The sequence below is a fragment of the Eublepharis macularius genome, chromosome 11, assembly GCF_028583425.1.
Source record: "Eublepharis macularius isolate TG4126 chromosome 11, MPM_Emac_v1.0, whole genome shotgun sequence".
Taxonomy (NCBI): domain Eukaryota; kingdom Metazoa; phylum Chordata; class Lepidosauria; order Squamata; family Eublepharidae; genus Eublepharis; species Eublepharis macularius.
In genome coordinates this window covers 1,425,677-1,448,119 of record NC_072800.1, presented here as the reverse complement: position 1 = coordinate 1,448,119, position 22,443 = coordinate 1,425,677, and the positions used below count along the sequence as shown (strand labels likewise).

The 22,443-nt window shown below is 47.8% G+C and overlaps 1 protein-coding gene across 5 annotated transcripts in view; it reads left to right on the top strand.

Annotated features, from left to right (window-relative positions):
* Window positions 1–22,443, top strand: part of HGSNAT (heparan-alpha-glucosaminide N-acetyltransferase) — a 51,322-nt gene that overhangs the window by 28,235 nt on the left and 644 nt on the right. For 4 of the 5 annotated variants that reach the window (XM_054991150.1, XM_054991149.1, XM_054991152.1 and 1 more), the window contains 7 exons: window positions 2,136–2,251; window positions 14,794–14,915; window positions 15,589–15,715; window positions 19,419–19,505; window positions 20,074–20,151; window positions 20,774–20,844; window positions 20,944–21,056. In XM_054991150.1, the coding sequence (XP_054847125.1) occupies window positions 2,136–2,251; window positions 14,794–14,915; window positions 15,589–15,715; window positions 19,419–19,505; window positions 20,074–20,151; window positions 20,774–20,844; window positions 20,944–21,056 (714 nt within the window). The remainder of the gene's footprint in view (window positions 1–2,135; window positions 2,252–14,793; window positions 14,916–15,588; window positions 15,716–19,418; window positions 19,506–20,073; window positions 20,152–20,773; window positions 20,845–20,943; window positions 21,057–22,443) is intronic. The other variant, XM_054991151.1, reaches the window with a different exon arrangement.

Here is a 22,443-nt window from a genome sequence, read left to right as displayed (position 1 = left end):
GATCCTGTCCCAAACTAGGGTGGGGCTGCAAAGGGCCCTGCCGTCTTTTTTCCAACTATCACTCTCAGTGAAGCTTGGTGAGCAACTATTTGAAATCTAAGGTCTTAGTTTTCACCAAGACTAAAAAATGGAACCTGCCTCAGGGGTCAATCGACAGGTCCAATATTGACCAGGTCACGACCTTCTCCTGCTTGGGGGTTTGTTTTCAGAAGAGCTGTCCTGGACTCCCCAATTTAGAACCGCACTTAATAAAGCAAAACCCACGTGCAAACACTAGAAATAGCTTTTCTACAATAGGGGAGGGAAGAATATTCCTGGAGCGGTGCAAGCTTTTAATCTGAAAGCGCCCCCTCGCCCCCCGGCCGCCATTACTCTTTATGGCTCAGCTATTTGGATTAAAGCTGTCTCTGATAATATCAATCAATAATAACATTAATAAAATTGGATTTACATACCACCCTTCAGGACAACTTAACACCCACTCTGGTTTACAAAGTATACTTAGCACAAAGTATACTTTGGTGCTACACCTCTGAAGATGCCAGCCACAGCTGCTGGCGAAACGTCAGGAACTACAATGCCAAGACCACGGCAATACAGCCCGGAAAACCCACAACAACCATTATACTTAGCACACTTTCTTAGGAAAATGTTGAGACTGCCAGCTTAGATCTCAAATAACTTCACCGCACGAGTCCAAGGATGCATGAGTTAAAGCTTTTATTGATAACCTAAAGAGTTCCGTACAGAAGAACCTTCTTGATAGGAATGGCTGTCCCCTCTTCCTGTTAAGCATTAAATTCTTCAGGCACTACCCACTTTACTACTACCTACTCTAATCCCCCCGAAATTAAGCTCTAAATTCACATCTAATAAGCTGCAGAAAGTAAACTGAAAGTAACCAAGTAAAGTTGTTTTGACTAGATCCGCGGATCCTCTTTGACTCCCTGGTAACATAGATAACTGAATTCAGAGCTTCTCCCACAGATATCATTTCCCAGGCAGGATTAATGCACACACGGCTGCATTGGACCCACAAAGCTGCACTGGCACTTTCAAAGCAGGGCACAGATCTGGTCTGCAGCAGTAACCCCCCAATGAACCCCGTGAACCCCTCAAAGTATGGCAGGGGCCGCCCTGGCAGAAAATATTGAATACCCCCTGTTGTGTGTCTAACGTTGTATTGCGGGCAGAATTTTTCCAGCTATCCCTGAAGCAAGAGCATGGCTGTATGCCTTTAGACTGGAATTAAAACTGCTCTATGCTGAAGATGGTTTGTTAGACACTCTAAATCCAGATACCCACAAATCAACTTGGAAGAAAGCCCTGGATGAGAAACTGTTGATAGTTGGAATGTCAATTGATGATAGTTTTGACATGGACAAATCCATCTCAGAACTATCATCAAATGGACATTTTCTCCGATTAAAAACCATTTCCTAGAAATTGACCACAGCAGCTTGATTTCGAGAGCCTGCATAGTTTGTTTACCCCCTATCCTTTGTTTTTTCTTTCCCCAAATCAATACTATATGTACTTTCTTACCATCCCACAATACTGCAGAGCTTCCTTGTTTGCAAGATTGAATATTATGCCCAGAATGGTTTTTCAGGGGTGGTTTTTGAAGAGGCCCTATCCCGACAGAATTTGCCCCTGTGGATTAATACATCTTTTCATGCCCTGCTCAAATGTAGGTTCTTCGAAAATATAAGGGATTATTATATTAAGCCTTTAATTAACCATTTCCTTATAATCCAGAAACCCCGACTCTTGCTTAGCAATAAGGATCCTAAATTTACCTTAACAATTGCAAAATATATCTCAGTCCTTTTAGCCCTTGTATCCAAAAAAAGATAAGGAATAAGTATTTTCTGCTGCTCAAGATTTATGATTGAGTGAGCTTCTAAGAGAATAAAAGGAAAGCAAAGGAAAAAGTACAAGCCCCTTTGGAACTGGTTGATAAAAAACCTTAGAGCCGATCTCAAGGCTCACAGTTTTGCCAGCTCTGACTAGATAGTAACTTTGTCAAAATATATTAAAGCTCAGATTTAAAACGTGTAGCCAAACTAAACTGTTGGCTCGGGCCCTGTCTTTCCATTTCTCTCTCAAACACAGCTGTCTTTACTCTCTTGCAGTGTCCTGGGATAACCTGCGGATTCCAGGGGTGCTCCAGAGACTGGGGTGTACATACCTTGTGGTTGCCGGGTTGGAGCTCCTCTTTGCCAAGCCTGTGCCTGACAGCACCAGTGTGGTGAGTGAGCGGCTTCTCTGGAGCTGGGACTGAATGGAGAACTAGCAGAACGCTGCCTGCTCCGCTTGCCAGCTCTCTCCTGCTAGCGTGGCTCAAAGCAAACTCTGGTGTCTTTTTCATCTGCCTGGGCCCCAGTCTCAGGCAGATGAGAGCTTTCCAGAGACAGTTCTGTAGAGCTGCCCTTGCCATCGAGCAGTGCACCGAGGGCTCTGTCAAATCCATCCTCTGATTCTCACAGTGGTTCATACTGCAACCTAGACAGGCTACACCGAGCGCCCGGACGCATAATCCCTGCCTGCTGTGAATAGGCTTTGGCGTAGGTACCTGCCTGCTACCCCATCCTGCTTGTTTTGCCCCAACATAGTATTTCCCTTCTCCTACCTTTGTATGGAAGATCAATATATATAAAAACTGACATGTTGCTTTTAAATTTCAAGAGACAGTTTTGAATTATACAGCAACTAATATCATCAAACAAATTACCTAACAATTCATAAAAACAAAGAAGTGCAGGGATAATGTTGAAATCTCAAGTACTGTCAGTTTCGGGTAGGCGGCCATGTCGGTCTGCAGTAGAACGGCAGGATTGGAGTCCAGTGGCACCTTAGAGACCAACAAGATATTTCAAGATAGAAGCTTTCAAGAGTCAAATCTTGTTGTCTGTAAGGTTCCACTGGACCCAAATCCTGCAATACCACACAGCCGCCGAAAAGCAGACATGAGAGCAGCTCTACTGGCTCAGACCCCAAGTCCACATAATGCAGCATCCGGTTGCCAGTGGTGGTGGTCTCTCGGGTGCCTTTAAGAAGCTCACAAGCAGAACTGCAGCCAAAAAGTTAGGGAGGGCTGAGATTGTCACACACATCCCCCCACACACACACACTTCAAACTAATGCATTGACACCAAAAGCAACACTCACGGGCATCATTCCTCTCTACCATCCCCCCTGGTGTGCTCTTCGGTGCTTTTAAAGCATTTGTTTAGTCATTTCACACCCCATTGTTCTCTCTGAAGTGGCTTACAAAATTACTAGTAGAAGGGGAGGTCAGGTGAGGGTCGTCGAACCCCCAAGCCTCTGGTTAGCGCCAGCAAAAAAAGAAAACCAGCACAGCCCAAATCTTAATCTGCTGGCAGCCATCTCCCCACAATTCCCCTCCCCGGTAGTAAGATGCTAAAGAGAAAGTAACACAAAATGCACAAGGTATTTCCATGTTCATCTTTCAGTATTCGTGGCTGAGGTTTGAATATCCCTTTGATTTCCCGGATCTTGTGGAACAAATCTCTCGTTCTTCCTTTTTTCTTATCTTGTTATAATAGTTCTTTTTTTGTCTGTCCATGCAAGTTGCTGAAAAGCTGCGTTTAGAATTCTGATTCTTTTTCTGTCACCGTTTACTTGAGGTTCTTGTCTATCTTTAATCATTTTAAGTTTCACTGGTCATCCATCAAGGCTTTCTTTTCTTTTGTGCAATTCTTCCTTGATAATGTCTCTGGTTTCTACCCCTGGTTCTTCTGGTTCACTTAGTAGTGCAAATCTTTTCATTATATGGTTTTTAAGTCCTTCAGGGATTTACTTATATTATATTGTGGCAGTATGTTTTGTTATTTCTCTTCAGCTTTATTATAAATTTTGATATTAGTTTGTCATCTGTGCCACAGTCAGCTCCTGGTCTTATTTTAGGGAAGAAAATAGAGCTTCTCCATCTTTTGCTCCTAGTTATGTTATCATTTGGATTTCTGTTGACCATCTGGTGGTCTCCACATATATTCAGTTGCCTGAAGCATATGTTTCCAGTGAACAAATTGTTGGCTTTAGGGGTGTGTAGGGCCAGGGTGATTCAGGTTTCAAAAAAGATTCAGAATAAAGGGAATTCCGAAGTGGCAAGCCGCTTCGGAATACCCGATTCAGAAAGATTCAGCCATTATTTTCAATAGGGAACATGCTCCTGGCTTTCTGGGAGCCTGGGGGGGGTCATTTTCTTTACGAAGCAAACCAAACTTGGTGGGGACCTTCTCCTAACTCTCCTCTAACTATCCCCCAAGTTTTAGAAGGATTGGACTTTGGGGGGCCATGTTATGGCCCCCCAAAGAAGGAACCCACATCCTCCTCCACTCCCCACACAAACACACATTGACTCAAGTTCAAAATTCTTTATTTTTTGGCTTTCAGTTACAGCATTAAAGGCACATGACTTGACACTAGTGTGACACATCACAACAGTCTCCTAGATAATAGTACCACCGCTAACTTCAAACCAGAGAATCACAAACACACAACAACTTGCAAAAACACTTTCTTTCTTGGCTGTAAGTTACACAGCATGAAGGCACAGCACAACACATCACAACAGTCTCCTAGATAATAGTACCACAGCTAACTTCAAACCAGAGAATCACAGAAACACACACACACACACACACACAATTGCTTTCAAAAAACATTTTATTCCTTGGCTTTAAGTTTCACAACATGAAGACAAACAGTCATTCCTCCCAAACCAAAATGAACTGGGTGACACTCTTGCAACTTAGTCCAGCAGAACCATTATCATTTCCTGCAGCTGGGCTTTGAGTACAGCCAGTGGGGAAACACCACAGAGCAGAACAGCACCTCGCCACAAGCGCAACACAATGGTATTTGCAGAGCATGGTTGCAGAGGTCTCCCCTCCACCCCCCCCCCCCCGCCAGCTTCAGGCTGAACTGGAAAACACCTGTGAGGTAGTGTTGGGATGCAGCCTTCATCATCAGCGGGCCCCCACCCACACCATCCCTGCCTGCCCCACTCCTCCCCCACCCCTTCAACAGGAACATTTTAAATTTAACATCAACAACAGTTTACAACATTTTACAACAGCAAACAACATGAAACAACATGAAACAACATTCTCCTCAGCAGTAGCTCAGTTTGGCTGCTACTCTGAGTTTCCTGTTGTGAAAGTCCCTATCCTAACCTGTCTCTCCCTCTAGTGGCAATCAACATTTCTGGGGCCTGTTTCCTTAAATATCAGAATAAATTTGTGCCCACAGTGGCTGTGATAGTTTTGGATTTTTTTTTCTCTGTTGGGGAGGGAAGCCAAATTGCAGGGTGCATATTCCCTTTGCCACTGAGTCCCACCCTCCTCCTGCTGGATTTTTAAATCTACTTCTACAAGTTTAATGTAGGGAAGAGCACAATTCCCCAGGTCCCAGACTCACAGAGGATGCAGGCCACAAGGAGGGCTCACCTCAGTCACTCTGGAAGTCCACTCCTGAGAAATCGAAGAGCCAAGAGTTGACCTTCAGGAAGACCAACTGCTCAACTCTCCATGGGAGAAGGCGAGAGCGATGTGGGCTGACAATGTCGCCCGCATAGAAAAAGACGTGCTTGCTCTTCACACTCGTCAGAGGACATGAGAGGAGCCGCTGTGCCTCAGGGGAGAGGTCCGGCCTGACTGCCTCCTTCTTGGCCCAGTAGCTCAGCGGATCGGTGGACAGCAACTCACAGGGCTCCACTAGGTGGTCCCTGACCACTGCCTCCGCCGAATCCTCTCTCACACGACTCATGATCCCAGAGGGGCCGAGGGGCCGCCGGAGCATCTCCATCTCCATGGACATTCCGGTGGTGGCCACAGGGGGAACCTGCTCAGAAGGGGCATGAGAGGGACCCGCAGCACTGGGTCCCCCCTGCCCATCCCCTCTGATGACAGGCAGCCCCTCTAGGCCTGCCTACACCTCATCTGCGCACAGAGAGCATCTTGGGTGAGGTTCCCGTCCCGCTTGGCGAAAGTGCCCTTAATGCGCGGGTCGCACATGGTAGCCAACATGTACGACTCCTTCTGTGTGAGAGGCATCTGGTGTGTCTGGGTCCACAAAGGAGGCCAGTGAACTCTGGAGCATGTGCACCAGAGGAATGACCAGACCCAGGGTCACCATGTCAGACGAGACTGCTACAGTGAAGTCCATGAAGAGATTCAGGACCTCCGCTGTCTGGGAGATGGTGAGTCAATCCTCCTGGCTGAACTCACCCTCCTGCTTCCAAGCATCGCAGCGGCCTGCTGCTCCACCAAGCGCTCCAGCATGGCACAGGTGGAGTTCCAGTGAGTGACTATGTCAGAGGTCAGGACATGCTCCAGCACACCTGTCCTGTCCTGCTTCTGGCACAGTTCGTGAGTGGATTTCACACTGCACGAGAAGTGACCCGTGAGCCTCCAACATTTCTGCAGAAAATACTGCAGAAGTTGTGGGGTCCTGGAGTTCCGGAGAGGAGCCCACTCCAAGTGCAGCTTTCACCACTGGTGAAGTTTGTGAGCTGCACAGTAAATGCACTCGTGGCTCACCTGCCACGCCACTGCCCTCATGTTCTGGCCACCATCCATCACCATGCAATGCATCCCATGGTGATGGTGCCCTCGGCTATCCAGCCATCCAACTCCCTCCTCAAGGTGGCCGCAATGTTCTCTGCCGTCTGCGACACGTCGAGAACCTCGACGTGGAGCAAGGCCTTGCAGTAGCCGGTCCGGCTCCTGGAAGCAGCTCCTGGAAGCCAAGATGATCGACTAGGGAGAATGGCTGGCCATTACGGGCAATCGTCTTGATGATACGGTGCATGAGGCGCCTGCTCGCCTTCTGGATCCCCCCTGTGGGCACACTAGTGCCCTGCGTACCAAGCATCTCCGTCAGAGAGGCTTGGCGTCCCTGCCCTACAGGAACCCGTGGGGGGAGAACACCAGAGGAGCCTGCCTCCTTCTGGCTAGCTGGCAGTTGTGTGGTGCCACTTGACCTCTCCCCCCGAAAAAGCACCGCCTGGTGTTGCCTCTTCAGGTGGTTCCGCATTCCAGACGTGAAGAGATGCTTCACATCCCTCCCATGACTGATCTGTTGCCTACAATGCCGGCACTGGGCAAACTGCGGGTCCTCCGTTCTCTGGAAGTGACTCTAGATATCGGAGGCAATGGGGGCCCCACGCCGCACAAGGGAGGCACTTACGGGCCCCCCATGAGACATCTCCTGTGAGGTGTTCAGGCCAGATGCACCATGTCCCACTCTCGGTTGGGCAGTTGGGGATGGATGAGGCTAAAGGGGCAGAAATGTGGGCTCTTCCACCACAGTCTCTTCCTCTTCCTCCAGCACCCTCTCCTTCTGCACAGCCGTGAGAGGCCTGCTGCTGGCCTCAGAGAAAACAGGGGAGGACTGCCCAGCAGGGGGTCTCACGGGCTGTTCCTCCAACATCCACTGGGTCCCTGGGGTGAGCGGGAAGGAAGGAAAAGTCATGTGCCCCACATCCATCCCAGGAGACACCACATGCTGCCCCTCCTCCAGCAGCTGGGTCTCAACCGCTGGAGGAGGGGGACCCTCAGCAGCAGGCCCCTGCCCAGTGCCAGCCACTGTCTCAGACATCTGGTATGGGGATGGCCCTCCAGCAGCTGCCTCAGGAAAGAGGGCCTTGTGAACCCTCTTGCTGTCGCCAGAAGCCAGGCTGGTGAATGGCAGCAGCGCAGGGGAGGGCCTCCTCCACTCAGATGGGGGGGCTGCCGCAGCACTCCTCTTCCCCCTCCCCTCCACCCCTCTAGACTTACCGCTGGCCTTTCCCTCGGGGCCCCTCTCAGCTTTCCTATCTGTCATTCTTTCCCTTCCTTGAACCTACTCTAACTACCTGTTTTTAAGTTTCTATAAAAGAACCCCAAATTTACAATTTAGTTTCGAAACCTATCTACCTATTTCTAAGAGCCAGTTTGGTGTAGTGGTTAAGAGCGCGAGACTCTAATCTGGAGAACCGGGTTTGATTCCCCACTCCTCCACTTGAAGCCAGCTGGGTGACCTTGGGTCAGTCACAGCTCTCTCAGAGCTCTCTCAGCCCCGCCCACCTCACAGAGTGTTTTGTTGTGGGGATAATAATGACATACTTTGTAAACCACTCTGTGGGCATTAAGTTGTCCTGAAGGGTGGTATATAAATTGAATATTATTATAGTTATTATTATAAATCTATGTTTCTTGTGGCTCTATTACTACTGGAGATGGTCAGTTAAATATCTTTTTAAATGGCCCTATTTATTTTTGGGAACCTAAACCTACCAAACAGCTGAATTCCTCATTAGGAATCAAGGTGGCCCTAAACCCCAATATAAAGGAAAGCCTATTAGAAAAAAACGTGCCCAGCCTGGCTCCAAGGGTGCCAGAGATGGGCAGGGAAACCCTACTTAAGGGGGTACTACTAATGGGCAGCCTATTTATATAAATATATTTATATAATTTGAACAGAACCTGACTCTAACTAACTCTTTTCTTACTGAATCCTGTTTAATGGGGAGAACTACCCTTGGCTCCCTATCACTTTAGTTCAGAGGGCAAATGTTCAGTGAAGGCCTACAACTAGCCTACCTTCTAAAAACACTATTTAAAACTAAGTAGAACTGTTCTTGGAAACCCAAAGTATGGTAACCAAACACAGCTATAACTACAAAGAGCACCCTAACAACAAAACAACTGTAAAATGTCAGCTGCCTAGGGAGGTGGGTGAGCTCTCCTTCACTGGCAGTTTTCAAGAAGAGGCTGGATGAATACTTGTCAGGGATGCTTTAGGCTGATCCTGCACTGGGCAGGGGGTTGGACTAGATGGTCTGTATGGCCCCTTCCAACTCTATGATTCTATGATTCTAAGCCAGAAACACAGAAAACTTGAAAAGCACAGATAAAAACCTTAATGCACTCAAGCTCCCTCTTAATCACACAACTCCCCAACACACACACACACACTTGCACACACACACACACACACAGAGCAAAGTAGCTAATCCAAAATTAAATTAAAATTAAAAACTCAGGCCCAACCACTTAAACACAGAAATTAAAATCAAAAACCCCGAGCAAGGCCCTACCTGACCCCTACCTAGACCTCCCCAACACACTCACACTTAAAATACCAGTTTCCCAACCCCAGCAAAAGGAAAAAAATTTAAAACCCCAACAATAAACTTTTAAATGGCCAAAAAAATGGAACAATCCCACCCCCCAAAAACAGCAGTAAAAAAAATTAAAACACCAACAGGAAACTTAAATACCAAAACAACTGTAACAATCCCCTCCCCCCCCCAAAAGCAGGAAAAAATGAACTTTAAAACAACACACACAAACTCAGAACAGGAATATTATCCCCCCCCCCCCCCCCGCAACCCACTACAACAGCAGTGAAAAAATTAAACCCTCCAAAAATTTAAAACTGCAAATAAAGACCAGCCCCCCCTCAAACTAATGCCCAGCCAGAAGCTGCTCACACCAACAAAGGCCCTTGCATGCGCACGTGCGCACCCACATGCGTGCACACCCACACAGATGCAAGAATCCCTCCTCCCCCCAAAAACAAAGATTAATTTAAATCAACTGTTTAAAAAACAATCCCTCCCCTTCCCTCACACCCAACCAGACAACCCAAAAAATTCCACCCCCCAGAGAAAACCCTGCGAGTCACTGACTCTCTCACCAGTCCTGCAGTCCAGCAATGGTCAGGCAGGCAGGCAGGCAGGAATCCTCCAGGTGAAGTCCTCTCCTCCTCAGTGAAGTCCTCCAGCAGGGCAGCCAAAATGGAGTCAGAGAGTCTCTCTACCAGCAGCAGTAGGAGTCTCTCAGTCTCTCTAGGCCAGGAACAGAATGGAAGCTGGCCCAAAGGCCAGCCTCTAATTTAAATCCTCTGCTGCATCTCCTTCCAGAGAATCCATTGGCTGGAAGGAGAATGCAGCAGTGGGATTGAACACTCCTAACTCCCCCCTCCCTTCCCTGATACCCTTCCCTCCTCCACCTTGTACTCACTCACCCCTCCTCACCCCTCCCAACCTGCAAATTAGGAGGGATTCTCTGCAGACTTTGCTGGCTGCTTACATTGCATTGTATTGCAAACAGCCAGCAAAGCAAATTGAAGCTTCCTGCCTTTTTTTGCTAGATGGGAGGGGTTAGGAGAAGGTTGTAGTGAGTGACTCACTCCTCCCCCCTCCCCTCTCCTAAAAAAGTGCAGGAAGCTTGAACTTCCTGCAGAACTTTGCTGGCTTTTTGCAAATGCAAACAGCTAGCAATGGGCTGCCACCGGCTTCTCCAAAGCTTTCCAAAGTGACCCAAATTGCTTCGGAAAGGTTTGCTTTGGTATTTCCGAATCAGGGCCAGTATTCGGAAATATTTAATCTTTCCAAATCAAGCCTGATTCAGGTTTTTAACCCGAATCGGATACCCGAAGCGCACATCCCTAGTTGGCTTCACTAAATTATATGAGTTGCTGTTCTTCATTTGGGATCCTAGTCCAAATTTTCCAATGATACTTGATTCTGCTTTGAGTCCTACTTTTGAAATCACCTGTGACTATCAATGCATTTTGTTTAGGTTTAGGATTACTTTCTTCTTGCATAAAAGCTTTCAGTTTCTTCCTCTTCATCATCTGTAGTTGGGGCGTAAAATTGAACGATGGTTATATTGATAAGCTTTCTTTGAGGTCTGATGTTATTTGTTCAGATTTTGCATTATAGGTCCTGACTGATTGTGCTACATTTCACTTCACTCTAAGAGCAACACGGTTTCTTCTGTGTTTATCATTTCCAGAATGAAACACTTTGTAATTCTTTGACTAAAAATGCCTTAATCTAGTCCACATTAGTTCATTCACACCCAGAACTGCCATAGTTAAACGTTCCATTTCTCATTTTCAATTTCAACATTACCTGGCTTCATACTTCTCATGTTCCATGTTCCTATTATATGTATGACAGCTTTGGACTTTCCTTTTGCAACTATTCACATCAGCAACTGGATGTCCTTTTGACTTTAATCTGGTTGCATAATTAAAAACAGCGCTATCTTCCTCTGCTCTTCCCCGGTAGGTGACTGAGTGCAGTATGACTTGGGGGTCTTGTCTTCCAGCACTATATCTTCTTCCATTTTGGGTTGTCTCATCATAGAGTTTTAGAGGTAGGAGATGATCAGAAGTGGTTTACCATTGCTGCCTTCTTCGCAGTACTAACCAGGGTTAACTGAAGTGTTACAGCTGTTGTTCATGAAAAATCTTCTGCCAGTGTCACCCTAGAATCATAGAATCATAGAGTTGGAAGGGACCATACAGACCATCTAGTCCAACCCCCTGCCCAGTGCAGGATCAGCCTAAAGCATCTCTGACAAGTATTCATCCAGCCTCTTCTTGAAAACTGCCAGTGAGGGGGAGCTCACCACCTCCCTAGGCAGCTGATTCCACCTTTGAACTACTCTCTGACCATGAAAAAGTTTTTCCTAATATCCAGCCGGTACCTTTGTGCATGTAGTTTTAGCCCATTGCTTCACGTCCTACCATCTGCTGCCAACTGGAACAGCTCCTTGCCCTCCTCCAAATGACAGCCTTTCAAATATTTAAAGAGAGCAATCATGTCCCCCCTCAACCTCCTCTTCTCCAAACTAAACATTCCCAAGGCCCTCAGCCTTCCCTCGTAGGGCTCAGTCTCCAGACCCCTGATCATTCTTGTCGCTCTCCTCTGCACCCTCTCAATTTTGTCCACATCCTTTTTGAAGTGAGGCCTCCAGAACTGCACACAATACTCCAGGTGCGGCCTGACCAAGGCAGTATAGAGAGGGGCTATGACCTCCTGCGATTTCGATGCTATGGCCCCTTTGATACAACCCAGGATTGAATTAGCCTTTTTTGCCACCGCATCACACTGACTGCTCATATTCAGTTTACAGTCCACTCTTACCCCAAGATCCCTTTCACATAGACTACTGCCCAGAAGTGTATCCCCCATCCAGTATTTGTGCTTCCCATTTTTGTGGCCCAGATGTAAGACTGTGCGCTTGTCTTTGTTGAATTGCATCCTATTCACAGCTGCCCACTTCTCCAGAGTATTCAGGTCTTGTTGAATTTTAATTCTATATTCTTGGGTGTTTGCTACTCCTCCCAATTTGGTATCATCAGCAAATTTAATGAGCAGCCCTTCCACTCCTTCATCCAGATCTATTACTGCTTCCCATTAGCCACTCTTCAAGGATCCTTCCACCCCCATCGGTATTGTCAGTTCTTTTCTGCCGGTGTGTCCGTTGATTCCTGAAGGGGGTGGGTGCATCTTCGTCTGGTGACCCAGCTTTCACCATTTCACCTTGAGTGACTCTGCCTAGAGTTTAGACTCTTGACAGAGTCCTGACAATGTTGCTCTCAACTTCACTGACATACTCTTGCCCCGTCACCACATTAAGGTGTGTATTCAAGAGGAGTATTTGGGTTAGTGAACTTGCTTTCTTTCAAACAGCTCCAACTGAGTATGCAGCACGTCATTTTTGACTGGGGAAAAGAGGAGGGAGGGAGTTCAAAAGTTTTGGTGCCACAACTGAGAAAGCCTTTTCTTGGGTTGCCCCCCATCTAGCCATGTGTGGTGGGGGTACCTGAAAAAAGAGCTTATGTTGGATCTGCTTTTCAACACAAATCAAGAGTCTGGTGGTCTAATTAGATTGCTGGCGTGGCTGCTCGTTGTGGTTTGTCCATATCTGCTGAAGGCCTGCCTGGTGTTAGCCCTTCCCCAGCACAAAAATGGAGGACTTATTAATGTGCTCAGTTTCCAGACTGCTCTGTGGGCTGTTGAACATCTTAAGGGCAATTCCTGTGGCGTCTCTGGTGGCAGGAGGGGACGCTTAGTTGCCTCAGGCAATAAAGAGGACTGCTGCCCTGCCCTGCCCTCCCCTGCCAAGAATGCCTTTTCCTTGGTGTGTAGACCTAAAATGGTGGTGGGGGGAGACCACTCAGGTATCGGCAGTAAACGTCCATCATGCCAGCCGGAGCACACCTGAGGCCTTTGTGGCAGCTCCCCTCCTTCCTTGTCCTTTGTATGTAAGGTCAAGGGGTTTTGTTTCCTTGAACTGTTTTGAGGGATCTTGTTCTTTTGAGAGCTCTTTATTAGATCTGAATAGTACTAGAAACAAAATAAAAACAACAAATATGTTAATGTTCGAGGTAAAAATATCCTGGAGGGGAAAAAAGACTGACACGGCCAATCTGGCCACTTGGATTCATTCTATGCTAACATCCAGACTAGACTGGATGTCTCAAAGTCAGCTCAGAAACTCTAGCTGGTGCAGAAACCTGCAGCTGGTTTACTTTGAGGAGTTAGACAGACCATGCAGATCCCCCCCCCCCCATTCTGCAGTCACTCAGTTGCTGGGCTCCATTCAAGGTTTTGGCTTTAGTGTACAAAACCCTTCATGGCCTTGACTTCTTGTATCTGTGGGACTGCCTCTCTCCCTTTGGCCTACCTGAACAAGGCCTCCTGCAGGTGCCACTCTGAAAATGGGCAACACCAGCAGCTGCCTGTACCTCTGTATTCTCTGCATTGGCCCCCTCCTTATGGAATGGCCTGCCAGAAGAGGCCAGGAGAGCTCCCATCCACCTGACTTTCCACAAACCACGTGGAACTGAATTATTCAGGAGAGCTTTCTTACGTAAGGAGTAGCTGTGCTGTGACGGTGAGATGCTTGTGATAAAGGGACTGTAGACTGTACGTGAGCAGCGTCTGTGGAAGTAGGCATGCTCTTCTTACTGGTTAGTTTCTGTGTCATTTAATGTCACGTTGAATAGCTTACGTTTTGTTTCAGCACTGCTTTGGTTCTGTATCTGGATTTATGCTTGCATTCAGAATTCTGCTACCCATACCCTATGGTCTTGTTTTTGGGTCGTTTATTGAGTGTCCCAGCCACTGATTGTTTTAATCCTGTATTGAGTCATCCTCTTTGAGTCTCATTGAGGAATGCAGACTGTAAATAACGCAGACACACAAATAATGAAAACCCTAACCCCTCCCTTGTTGTTTGACGCCCACCCCCAGCTGCAGCTGGCATCGGAGCAGTGCCACCTCTGGAAAGGCGGCAGTGTTCACAAGAGAAGCCTGGGTCCAGGCACTTTCCAAAAGAGACCACCTGTGAGCAACAAAAACTCTGGCACTGTGAAAGCCCCTTTCAGTGAAAGCCCCCTCTGAAAAGACCAGTACTGGATCCTGGCTTGTTCCACAGAATAATAATCAGTACACAAACAAACGCAACACAAGTGTAAACATAGAAAAATATCAGTCAGGTCTAAGGCCATACTAGTCAGTGGTTGAACCTTTAAAACAAAATCGCTTCAAAATTATTTGATGAAGAGCAGCTTCTTGCTTTTAAAGTTGCTGAAGTAGGGCATGCTCATTTTTATCTTTAATTATATTTTAGAAATGCTCCAGCATAGCTTGACTCCTCAAAATATCACGTTTTATGTTGGTCAGTTTAACAGGTTCAGGAAAAAACAAGGTTAGAGCTAGTTCTGAAGATAATTTAATGCTTTAACCATCCCAGATGGCACCTGTACTGTAACAAGATGGTAATGATTTAAAAATAGAGTTCTAATTTCTAAGATGCCATAGCCAAAGTTATCATATAAAATGAAGAAATACTTCATTAAGCCGTTGACGAAACAAAGATAGTTCAGAAGGGTGGGTGTCTTCAGACACGTGGCTTAGGTTTCTGTTTGCTTCTCGCTGACTCGGGGGGGCCCCCCGTTTTGCCTTTTCTGTTTTGGTAGGAAGCCCCGTATTCTGCTCTCCGGGATTTTCTGCCATGCTGGCCCCAGTGGCTTTTCATGATAGCACTTGAAGCAGTCTGGCTGTGTTTAACCTTCCTGTTAAATGTACCTGGATGTCCTACGTGAGTTGCCCATTAGATCCACTCTCATGTCGTTGTTTTTTCTACTACATCTTTTTCAGAATGCAGTGGCTCTCAGCTGGTGGGTCATGTACCACTGGCGGGATGCAGAAGTAGTCCGGGTGAGGTGCAGGCTGTCATAAAAATACTAACAATTTGCTCTTGCTCAACCTTCATGTCCACCTGCAAGAGTGACATGCCACGCCCTTCTCTGCACATGCCACAGAGTATCCACGTGTCACCTTTTGGCATGCTAGTAGTAACCTGGGATGCTCCGTGTTTCTTCTAATCCTCCCCTGCCCACCCAGCAAATTTCTTTCATGTGCTGCTTCTTGTGATTCTTAGCTACCAGGGATTATCCATTGTGCTTCTGTATTTTTTTCTCTCCTTAAAACTTAATGTAAATGATAAGTATGGTAACAGGATGCTTGTAACCATATCAGTGTCCTCCTTGGGGAAAGCGGGCTTTTTGTTTCTATCATGGTGGGACCCAGGTTCTTCGATAAAAGGAGGCAAGATACCAAAGGCTGGGAACCACTGGGGCCGGTTCCCTAGGCTGGGCAGGTTACAACTCAGGACTGCCCACAACGTTTTGGCAGTTGCAAGATGGGAGCCACTGCCGTTTCTGAACTCAGTCAGCTCTGTCCACCTGGCTCCCATCCTGTTTTCTTTCTAGAGGTTACCTTGGTGCTGGAGGCATCGGTGATTTTGGAAAATATCCCAACTGTACAGGAGGAGCAGCTGGGTACATTGACCGCTTGCTCCTAGGAGAGAAACACATCTATCAGCACCCATCTTCTAATGTAAGTGGTTTGAACTTTCCACGAACCTGTCCAGCTGCCTCAGAAATGAACGTGTGGATTCTTTGACATCCAGTTACTGATATTAGGAGGCAAAATAACTTGTTTGTAATGGTTTGGAACTGATTACTAGGCCGGGTGGTTCCTTGCCTTACTGTGATTGGCAGCTAAGATGGCAAGACTGTAAGAGCATTTTGACAAAAGACCCAGTTACGGGTGGGGGGGGGGGCGGAGCAACTTCTCATTGGAGGCCTTCAGGTGGAGGCTGGTTTCGGATGTCCTGAGCAGCAGGTTTGATTGGATGGCCTAGAAGGATCCTCCCAGCTCCCTGATTCTACAGTGGAAGGAACGCAGTTCTCCTTTCTCCAGCAAGAGACGGGGCAGGAGCACCTGCCCACAGGAGGCAGCAGATGGAAAGCTTCACTCTCTGCTTTGATCAGAAGATGAAATTCCCTTAAAACTAAAAATAGAATCATCCAATGGAACACACGGGCAGTAGATTCAGGACAGAGGAAGGGAAATTCTTCTTTACTGACCAAGTAATTTAATTGTAGAATTCACTGCCAGAGGAGATTGTGATGGCTGCAGCCATCCTACTATGTAAAAGGCTAGCCGTATTCCAGACAACTCACTTCCTACCCTGGCTCACCTCCAGAGGGTGCTGCTGCAGTGGGAAGCCCAAGTGAGGCAGCCTGGCCCCTCCAGAGAGCGTGTGGTGGTGGGAAGCCCAGGCCAGCATCGGGGGGGGGGGGAGCAGGTGGCAGTGCCTGCCCCCCTTCACCCAGCTGGGATCAGTCATGGAGGAGGAGGCAGTGCCCACCTGCGCCCTCCCCTTTCTAGAACCTGTTGTATTTTCCCCCACAATGGGCTTTGCTGCTAGTGGTCCATAACAAGACAGATCCATCAGTAGTTGCCAGCTCCCTCGCCAGAGCAATGATTGCCTGAATACTGGCGCTAGGAGGCAGTGTCAGGTTTTGGCGAATTACCTGCTTATTGGCTGGCCAGGGCAACTGGTTGGTGACTCTGTGAAAGAGGCTGCCGTATTAGGTGGACCACAGTGGTGCAGATCCAGCAGGGCTCTGCTGATGTTCTGAAATCAGGCTCTATAAATTAGTGTTCTAGGGAACAGCACCAGTCCTCTGCAGCCCCTCCAGGTCACTTTATGCTGCACGTTTCTGGCTTCGGTTCAGTTCAGTTGGTTAAAACCAAAGATCATTTCCAAATAATGAATTCACTGGTATATATAAAAGATATTCACAGAAATAACTGCTACATATATACATACAGAATGCAAACCTAACATACTAGCATAAGAAAATCTTTAAATTATGCACCTGTTAATTATAAAGAACTCAAATCAGGTGGTCACCTTTGCAAATAGCTTGCACATTTTTGGCTTTACTTCTTAAATCACGTATTTGTTCAAGTCAGACAATAAATGGCAGATCTTACCAAAGTCCCTCCCTTTGGAGCTTCCACTAAGACAGCTGGCAAGAACTCCCCCTCTGGGGGCCCCTTACATAAAGAGCAGTGGGAAATGTCACGGGCTAAGTTCTCAACTGCCCCTTGGCCACAAACACAGTTAATTATCTGTGGGGGGGTTCTGGTGCACCCGTCCCTCCAGATCCTGAGTTGGTAATGTTTGGAAACATAAGCATGGGTAGGCTTAATGGACAACATGCGAGTTTTGTATATCGGTGGTCCCTGATCCTTTTTGAAAAGATTTAACCGAGCCAGCAAGCATGATTTCTGTGCTCTTGCCTTGAGGGAACTAATGGGCGTGGATTTCTACGCTCTTGCCTCAGCCTGTTCCTGTTCCTAGCAACAGAGCTGGTGTACAGTTGGGAAGATCCTGCAGTGCTCTGCGAGGCTCTTCTGAACATGTAAGACTGGAGCAATGATTTTGCCAACAAAAGTTTTAGTTGTGTGGACTTTTAAGTTCCCTCTCTATGCTGAGAGGAATTCAGAGGAGCTGAACTGACGGGAAAGTGGTAAAGTTAACTGCTTGTCCAGTCCAGTTGTTCTTTTATATGAACTAAGGTGCTGTGGTCTGCTTACGCTGCCTCAACCTTTCACACACATGCGCGCGCGCAAGCATCTGAGCTGGAATGGGGAAATAGGGGCCCTTCCATCGGCAGATAATAAAATGGGAACTTAACACTTGTGAATAGTCGGTTGGGGGGCGGGGGGAGCAGAATTTAGGATCTCTGAATGCCTCTGCAATGTTGGTGACATAGAAATGGAAGAGGCTGAATTCGGCTCTTGTCCTGTGAAGGAGCTTGATGGAACAGAGAGAGCAGCGCTACTACTGAGTGGATAGTTGCTGTCACTGCTGCCGCAAACCCCGTTGGACACCTGGGAGCCTCTTCAGGCACCCTTTTTTCTGCCCCCCCCCCCCGCAGGCGGGAGGCTGCGATGCAAGGCCAAACTCGACACGGTTGCCACAAGGATGCTACCACCATATCAGAATGGTGCGAGGGCCCAGTCCTGTTGAGGCCTGCAGCCTGGTGCTTGTTTCCTTCAATACAACACCTTTGCAAGCATGGATTGGGGTGGTGGTGGCCATTTCAGCACATGACAATGCGCAGAGGGGAAACAAGTGCCTCACAAGGGGGAAAGGTCACTTCCTTTCCTGGGTGCCCCCTTTGAGCCAGGGTCCCTAGAAAGCATCCTAGTAATTGGCTGCCACCGCTCAGGTAGCTCCTGAGAACATCTCTGGATTTATTTTACATTGTCTCTAGTCCGCCTTTCTCATCGAGAGGCAAGGTGGATTGCACAGCGTGAGTCAGTACAGCCAGTTTCAAGGACATTTCAGTAAACGGTGCACTAGGGTCTATAAGTGCAAAGTTGCAAGGATTTAAAATCAGCAGAAAGTTGGAGAAATGCTGAAACAGATCGTAAGTGATTCTAAGAACATTAAACAACATCTTGACTGACCTGCTAAAAAGGGTTCCTTCTTAGGCAATACTAGACCACTAAAGCAACCACCAGGTATAAACCTCATGGGAAGCTGTGTGTAAACTGCTGTGCAGTCTGGCAGGTAGGGAAGACGTTCAGAGAAACACCCCAGAGAAATATATTGTACTAAGGAAGCCAAACCGTGTCTTTACAAAAAGAAGGGTTTTTTTTATAGAAAACGGTGTGTGGGTGGATGGATCAAAGAGGGCAGGAAAGGAGGCAAAATACAACTGCAGGGAGGGAAGAGCAGGCTGCCTCACAGCACTCAAGTGTCTCAAGTAAAAGCAATTCAGTCCGTCTAACTCAACTACGTACACCACCTAGATTGTAGCCCATTTCTCAGCACATGTGTGGCATTCCTTGTAGTATCAAGACAGTGGAGGAGTCTTTAACCCCGGCCCACCAGTCTTGGGGTCTCCAACATTTTCGGCATTTTAAAACCCTTTTAAATGTTGGCAGCATTCCCATGGGAGCCGCAAGGATGTCACGTCTAGTTTGACCCACAGTTTTCTCCTCTTGTGCGTATGGAGAGAGCATTCAAGCCCAGCCCCTTTGATCTGCCCACATTAAGAGGGTCGTAGGCAGATGTGAGATTGGAACATGTGACGATTCTGCAACTGAAACAGCTCAGACGGACACCGAAGGCAGCTTGCAGCAGAACATTTCACATCAGCATACTGAAAAGACGAGACAGAACAGGAGACCCAGGCTCAGGTCAACCGTCCTCATGTGCACTTGCTCATTCTAGGTGCTGTACATGACAACAGTGGCCTTCGACCCTGAAGGAGTGCTGGGAACCATCAATTCTGTCATCCTGGCATTTTTGGGACTTCAGGTACCACCCATCACTTCCATCTGCAGAGACAGAAAAGTGCCCGTTCCTCCTGGGAACAACGAGGTCACGTTACTGTAAAAGGAAGGAATAGTGTTTGGATTTTAAAGAGGAAGATCCAGTTGTAGGCACTCGCTGCAGCAATGAACATTGTGGCCACTTGGCAGGCACGGAAGCCAGCTTCTCCCTCCGGAGTCCTGCTGACCCCTTCTTCGGGGAAGGCCAGATTCGTCTGAGCTCTTGTGGGAGGACACCATTAAACCCCAGTATGCAGCAAAGAGCAGCAGAGGGTCAGAAGGGGAGATCCGGGGCAAAGGAAGGGGCTCTCTGGTTCTGCGTGGGCACAGCTTGCCCTTTTGGCCCACACTTCAAATTAGACAGGCATTGCTTAGAAATCCTCCCTGAAACATTGGAGAGGTTTTCGCCCAGGCCCTGGCAAGTCAGCCAAACTCTCTTGGCTCTGATCATCTCCAGTCATTTTCTGCTTTAGTCCACCAATCCCCCTCCCTGGCCAGTCCATTGAAGGCGGGTCTGGTCTTGCTGCTTTTAACTTCCTACTTTTACTTTTAAGGGAGGAAAAATTCTCTTGTTGTTCAAAGACCAACCCAGACAGATCATGCTCCGTTTTTGTGTTTGGAGTGTAATCATGGTAAGTCACAAGTCCGTCATTACCTCCTTGGCCCCTCTAAAGCCTCCGTTGTCTTCGCTTGGCAGAACCAGCATCCCTCTGCAGTTACTCCTTCCTTGTCGCCTCCATTTGACTTAGTGGCGCTCCAGAACAATTGGAGCCGACTTGCACAAGCCTGGACTGGGATTGAGAGGCAGCCTGAAAACTTGAGCCAGTTGTACACAGAGATGGGCATGCTGACGCAAGCCCCTGGTGTCCAACACTTGTGGTTTTAATATCTAGGAAAACAAATGCCGAGCTAAAGGAAGAAGACACATGTTGGCTTTTCAGCACCCAAATAAGGAGAAATTCCATCACAAACTCTGTGGGCTGGTCGTTGAGGGAGTTCTGGCTGGCTGGCTGTCTCCATTCAGGGGCAGCACATGGAAACGAGGGGCAGGGAAGGAGGTGCAGAAATGAGACTTTCTGGTTGAGTTCCTTGGGGGATACCAGCCAGAGCCTGACCTTTTGGATGGCAGGAAGAGGAGGAGCCACTGCTCCGCTCCCAGACACCTTGGCTTCTGCTGAGCCTTGCAGGCTGGAGAGCTGCTGGACTGTCTGTGGCAGGGAAAGGAGGTTCTTGCTCAAACTGCCTGTTTTACAGGGTGTCATTTCTGCTGTGCTGACCAAGTGCTCAAAAGAGGACGGTTTTATTCCTGTGAACAAAAACTTATGGTGAGTGTGCGTGCGTGAGAATGTGAGTCTGAGTGAAAGGCTCCTTATTCTCTGTGCCAAGCCAGACGCTTCTTGAACTGCCCTTTGAAATCCCTGCAGGTCGGTCTCCTACGTGACCACGCTGAGCAGTTTTGCCTTCATTCTTCTGCTGCTGATATACTACCTTGTTGATGTCAAGAGGGTGTGGTCGGGTGCTCCATTCTTCTTTCCTGGTGAGTGCACTTCACACAAAAATTGCAGTCACAGCTGAGCGAGAAGGCAGGCAGAGTGCTGATGCATAACCCAACCACTACGCAATAGCAGCTCCCAAGATTGAACTGTGAGAGGGAAAATGACCTTGGGGTCATAGTAGAGGGCTCAATGAAAGTGTCAACCCAGGGCGCTGCAGCGGTGAAAAAGGCAAACACCATGCTGGGGATTATTTGGAAAGGAACTGAAAATAAAACAGCCAACATTATAATTCTAATGTCTAGATCTGTGATGTGGCCTCATTTGGAATACTGTGTGCAGTTCTGAGAAAAGTACAGAGGAGTGTCTTTCCTAGGTGGAAGACTGGGAATATGGAACTTTTTAGTTAAAAAGAGAGACAACGAAGGGGGGAAATAAGAGATTTATAAAATAGGGGTGGGCACGAACCGCGAAAAACCCGAACTGTGCAGTTTCTGGTTCATGCGTTTTCACGAACCGGGAACTTCCCTGAACTGGGGCAAGTTCGTGAACCATTCGTTGTTCATACGTGGGGTTTAAATGCCCCTTTCCGTGCTGCTTAGCAGCGGCATGAAAACGAACATTTAAACCCACGGATCAGCTGCTTGTCAGGGAGATCCCCGACAAGCAGCTGATCATTTAAACTGTGGGTGGGGCTTTGCTGGCCGACCCGGAACTCCTGGCCGGCCAGCCAAGCCCCGCTGTTTAAATGGCCATTTGCCCACTGCTCCGAGCAGCGGGGAAATGGCCATTTAAACTGCAGGTGGGGCTTGGCTGACCGGCCAGGAGTTCCCGGCTGAGCAGCCAAGCCCCGCTGTTTAAATGATCAGCTTGCAGCGGCACGGAAAGGGGCACTGCTTTTTAAAACGAACAAAATGAACCAGCATACCAGTTCAGAAGTTCGTGGAAAGGAGCTTCCATGAACCGCTGGTTCGAGAACCACGAACAGAGCCGGGTTGTGGTTCTTTTTAGTTCATGTTCTGTTTTGTGCCCATCTCTATTATAAAATGATGCATGGGGCAGAGGGAGTGGAGAGGTGGTTTTCTCCCTCTCCTCAGATGTTAGAACTTGAGAGCCTCCAGCGAAGTTGATGGGAAGTAGATGCAGACAGATACGAGGAAATTCTTTACACAGCAATTGCCATGTGGCTGCCAGAGGATGTAATGCTGGGCCACAGACAGAGGCAGCCTTAAAGGGGGGGGGGGGTTGACAGATTCATAGGGGCAGGTCTGTCAGTGGCTTCCTGTCATGGCGGTGATTAAAGAGATCCCCCACATTCAAAGCTGATAAACCTCCAGATGCCCCGGTGCTGGGAGTCAAGAGGAGGGCCTTGGCCTCTGGATCCTGCTGGCCCTCCAGAATAATTGCTTGGCCCCTGTGAGAAACAGGATG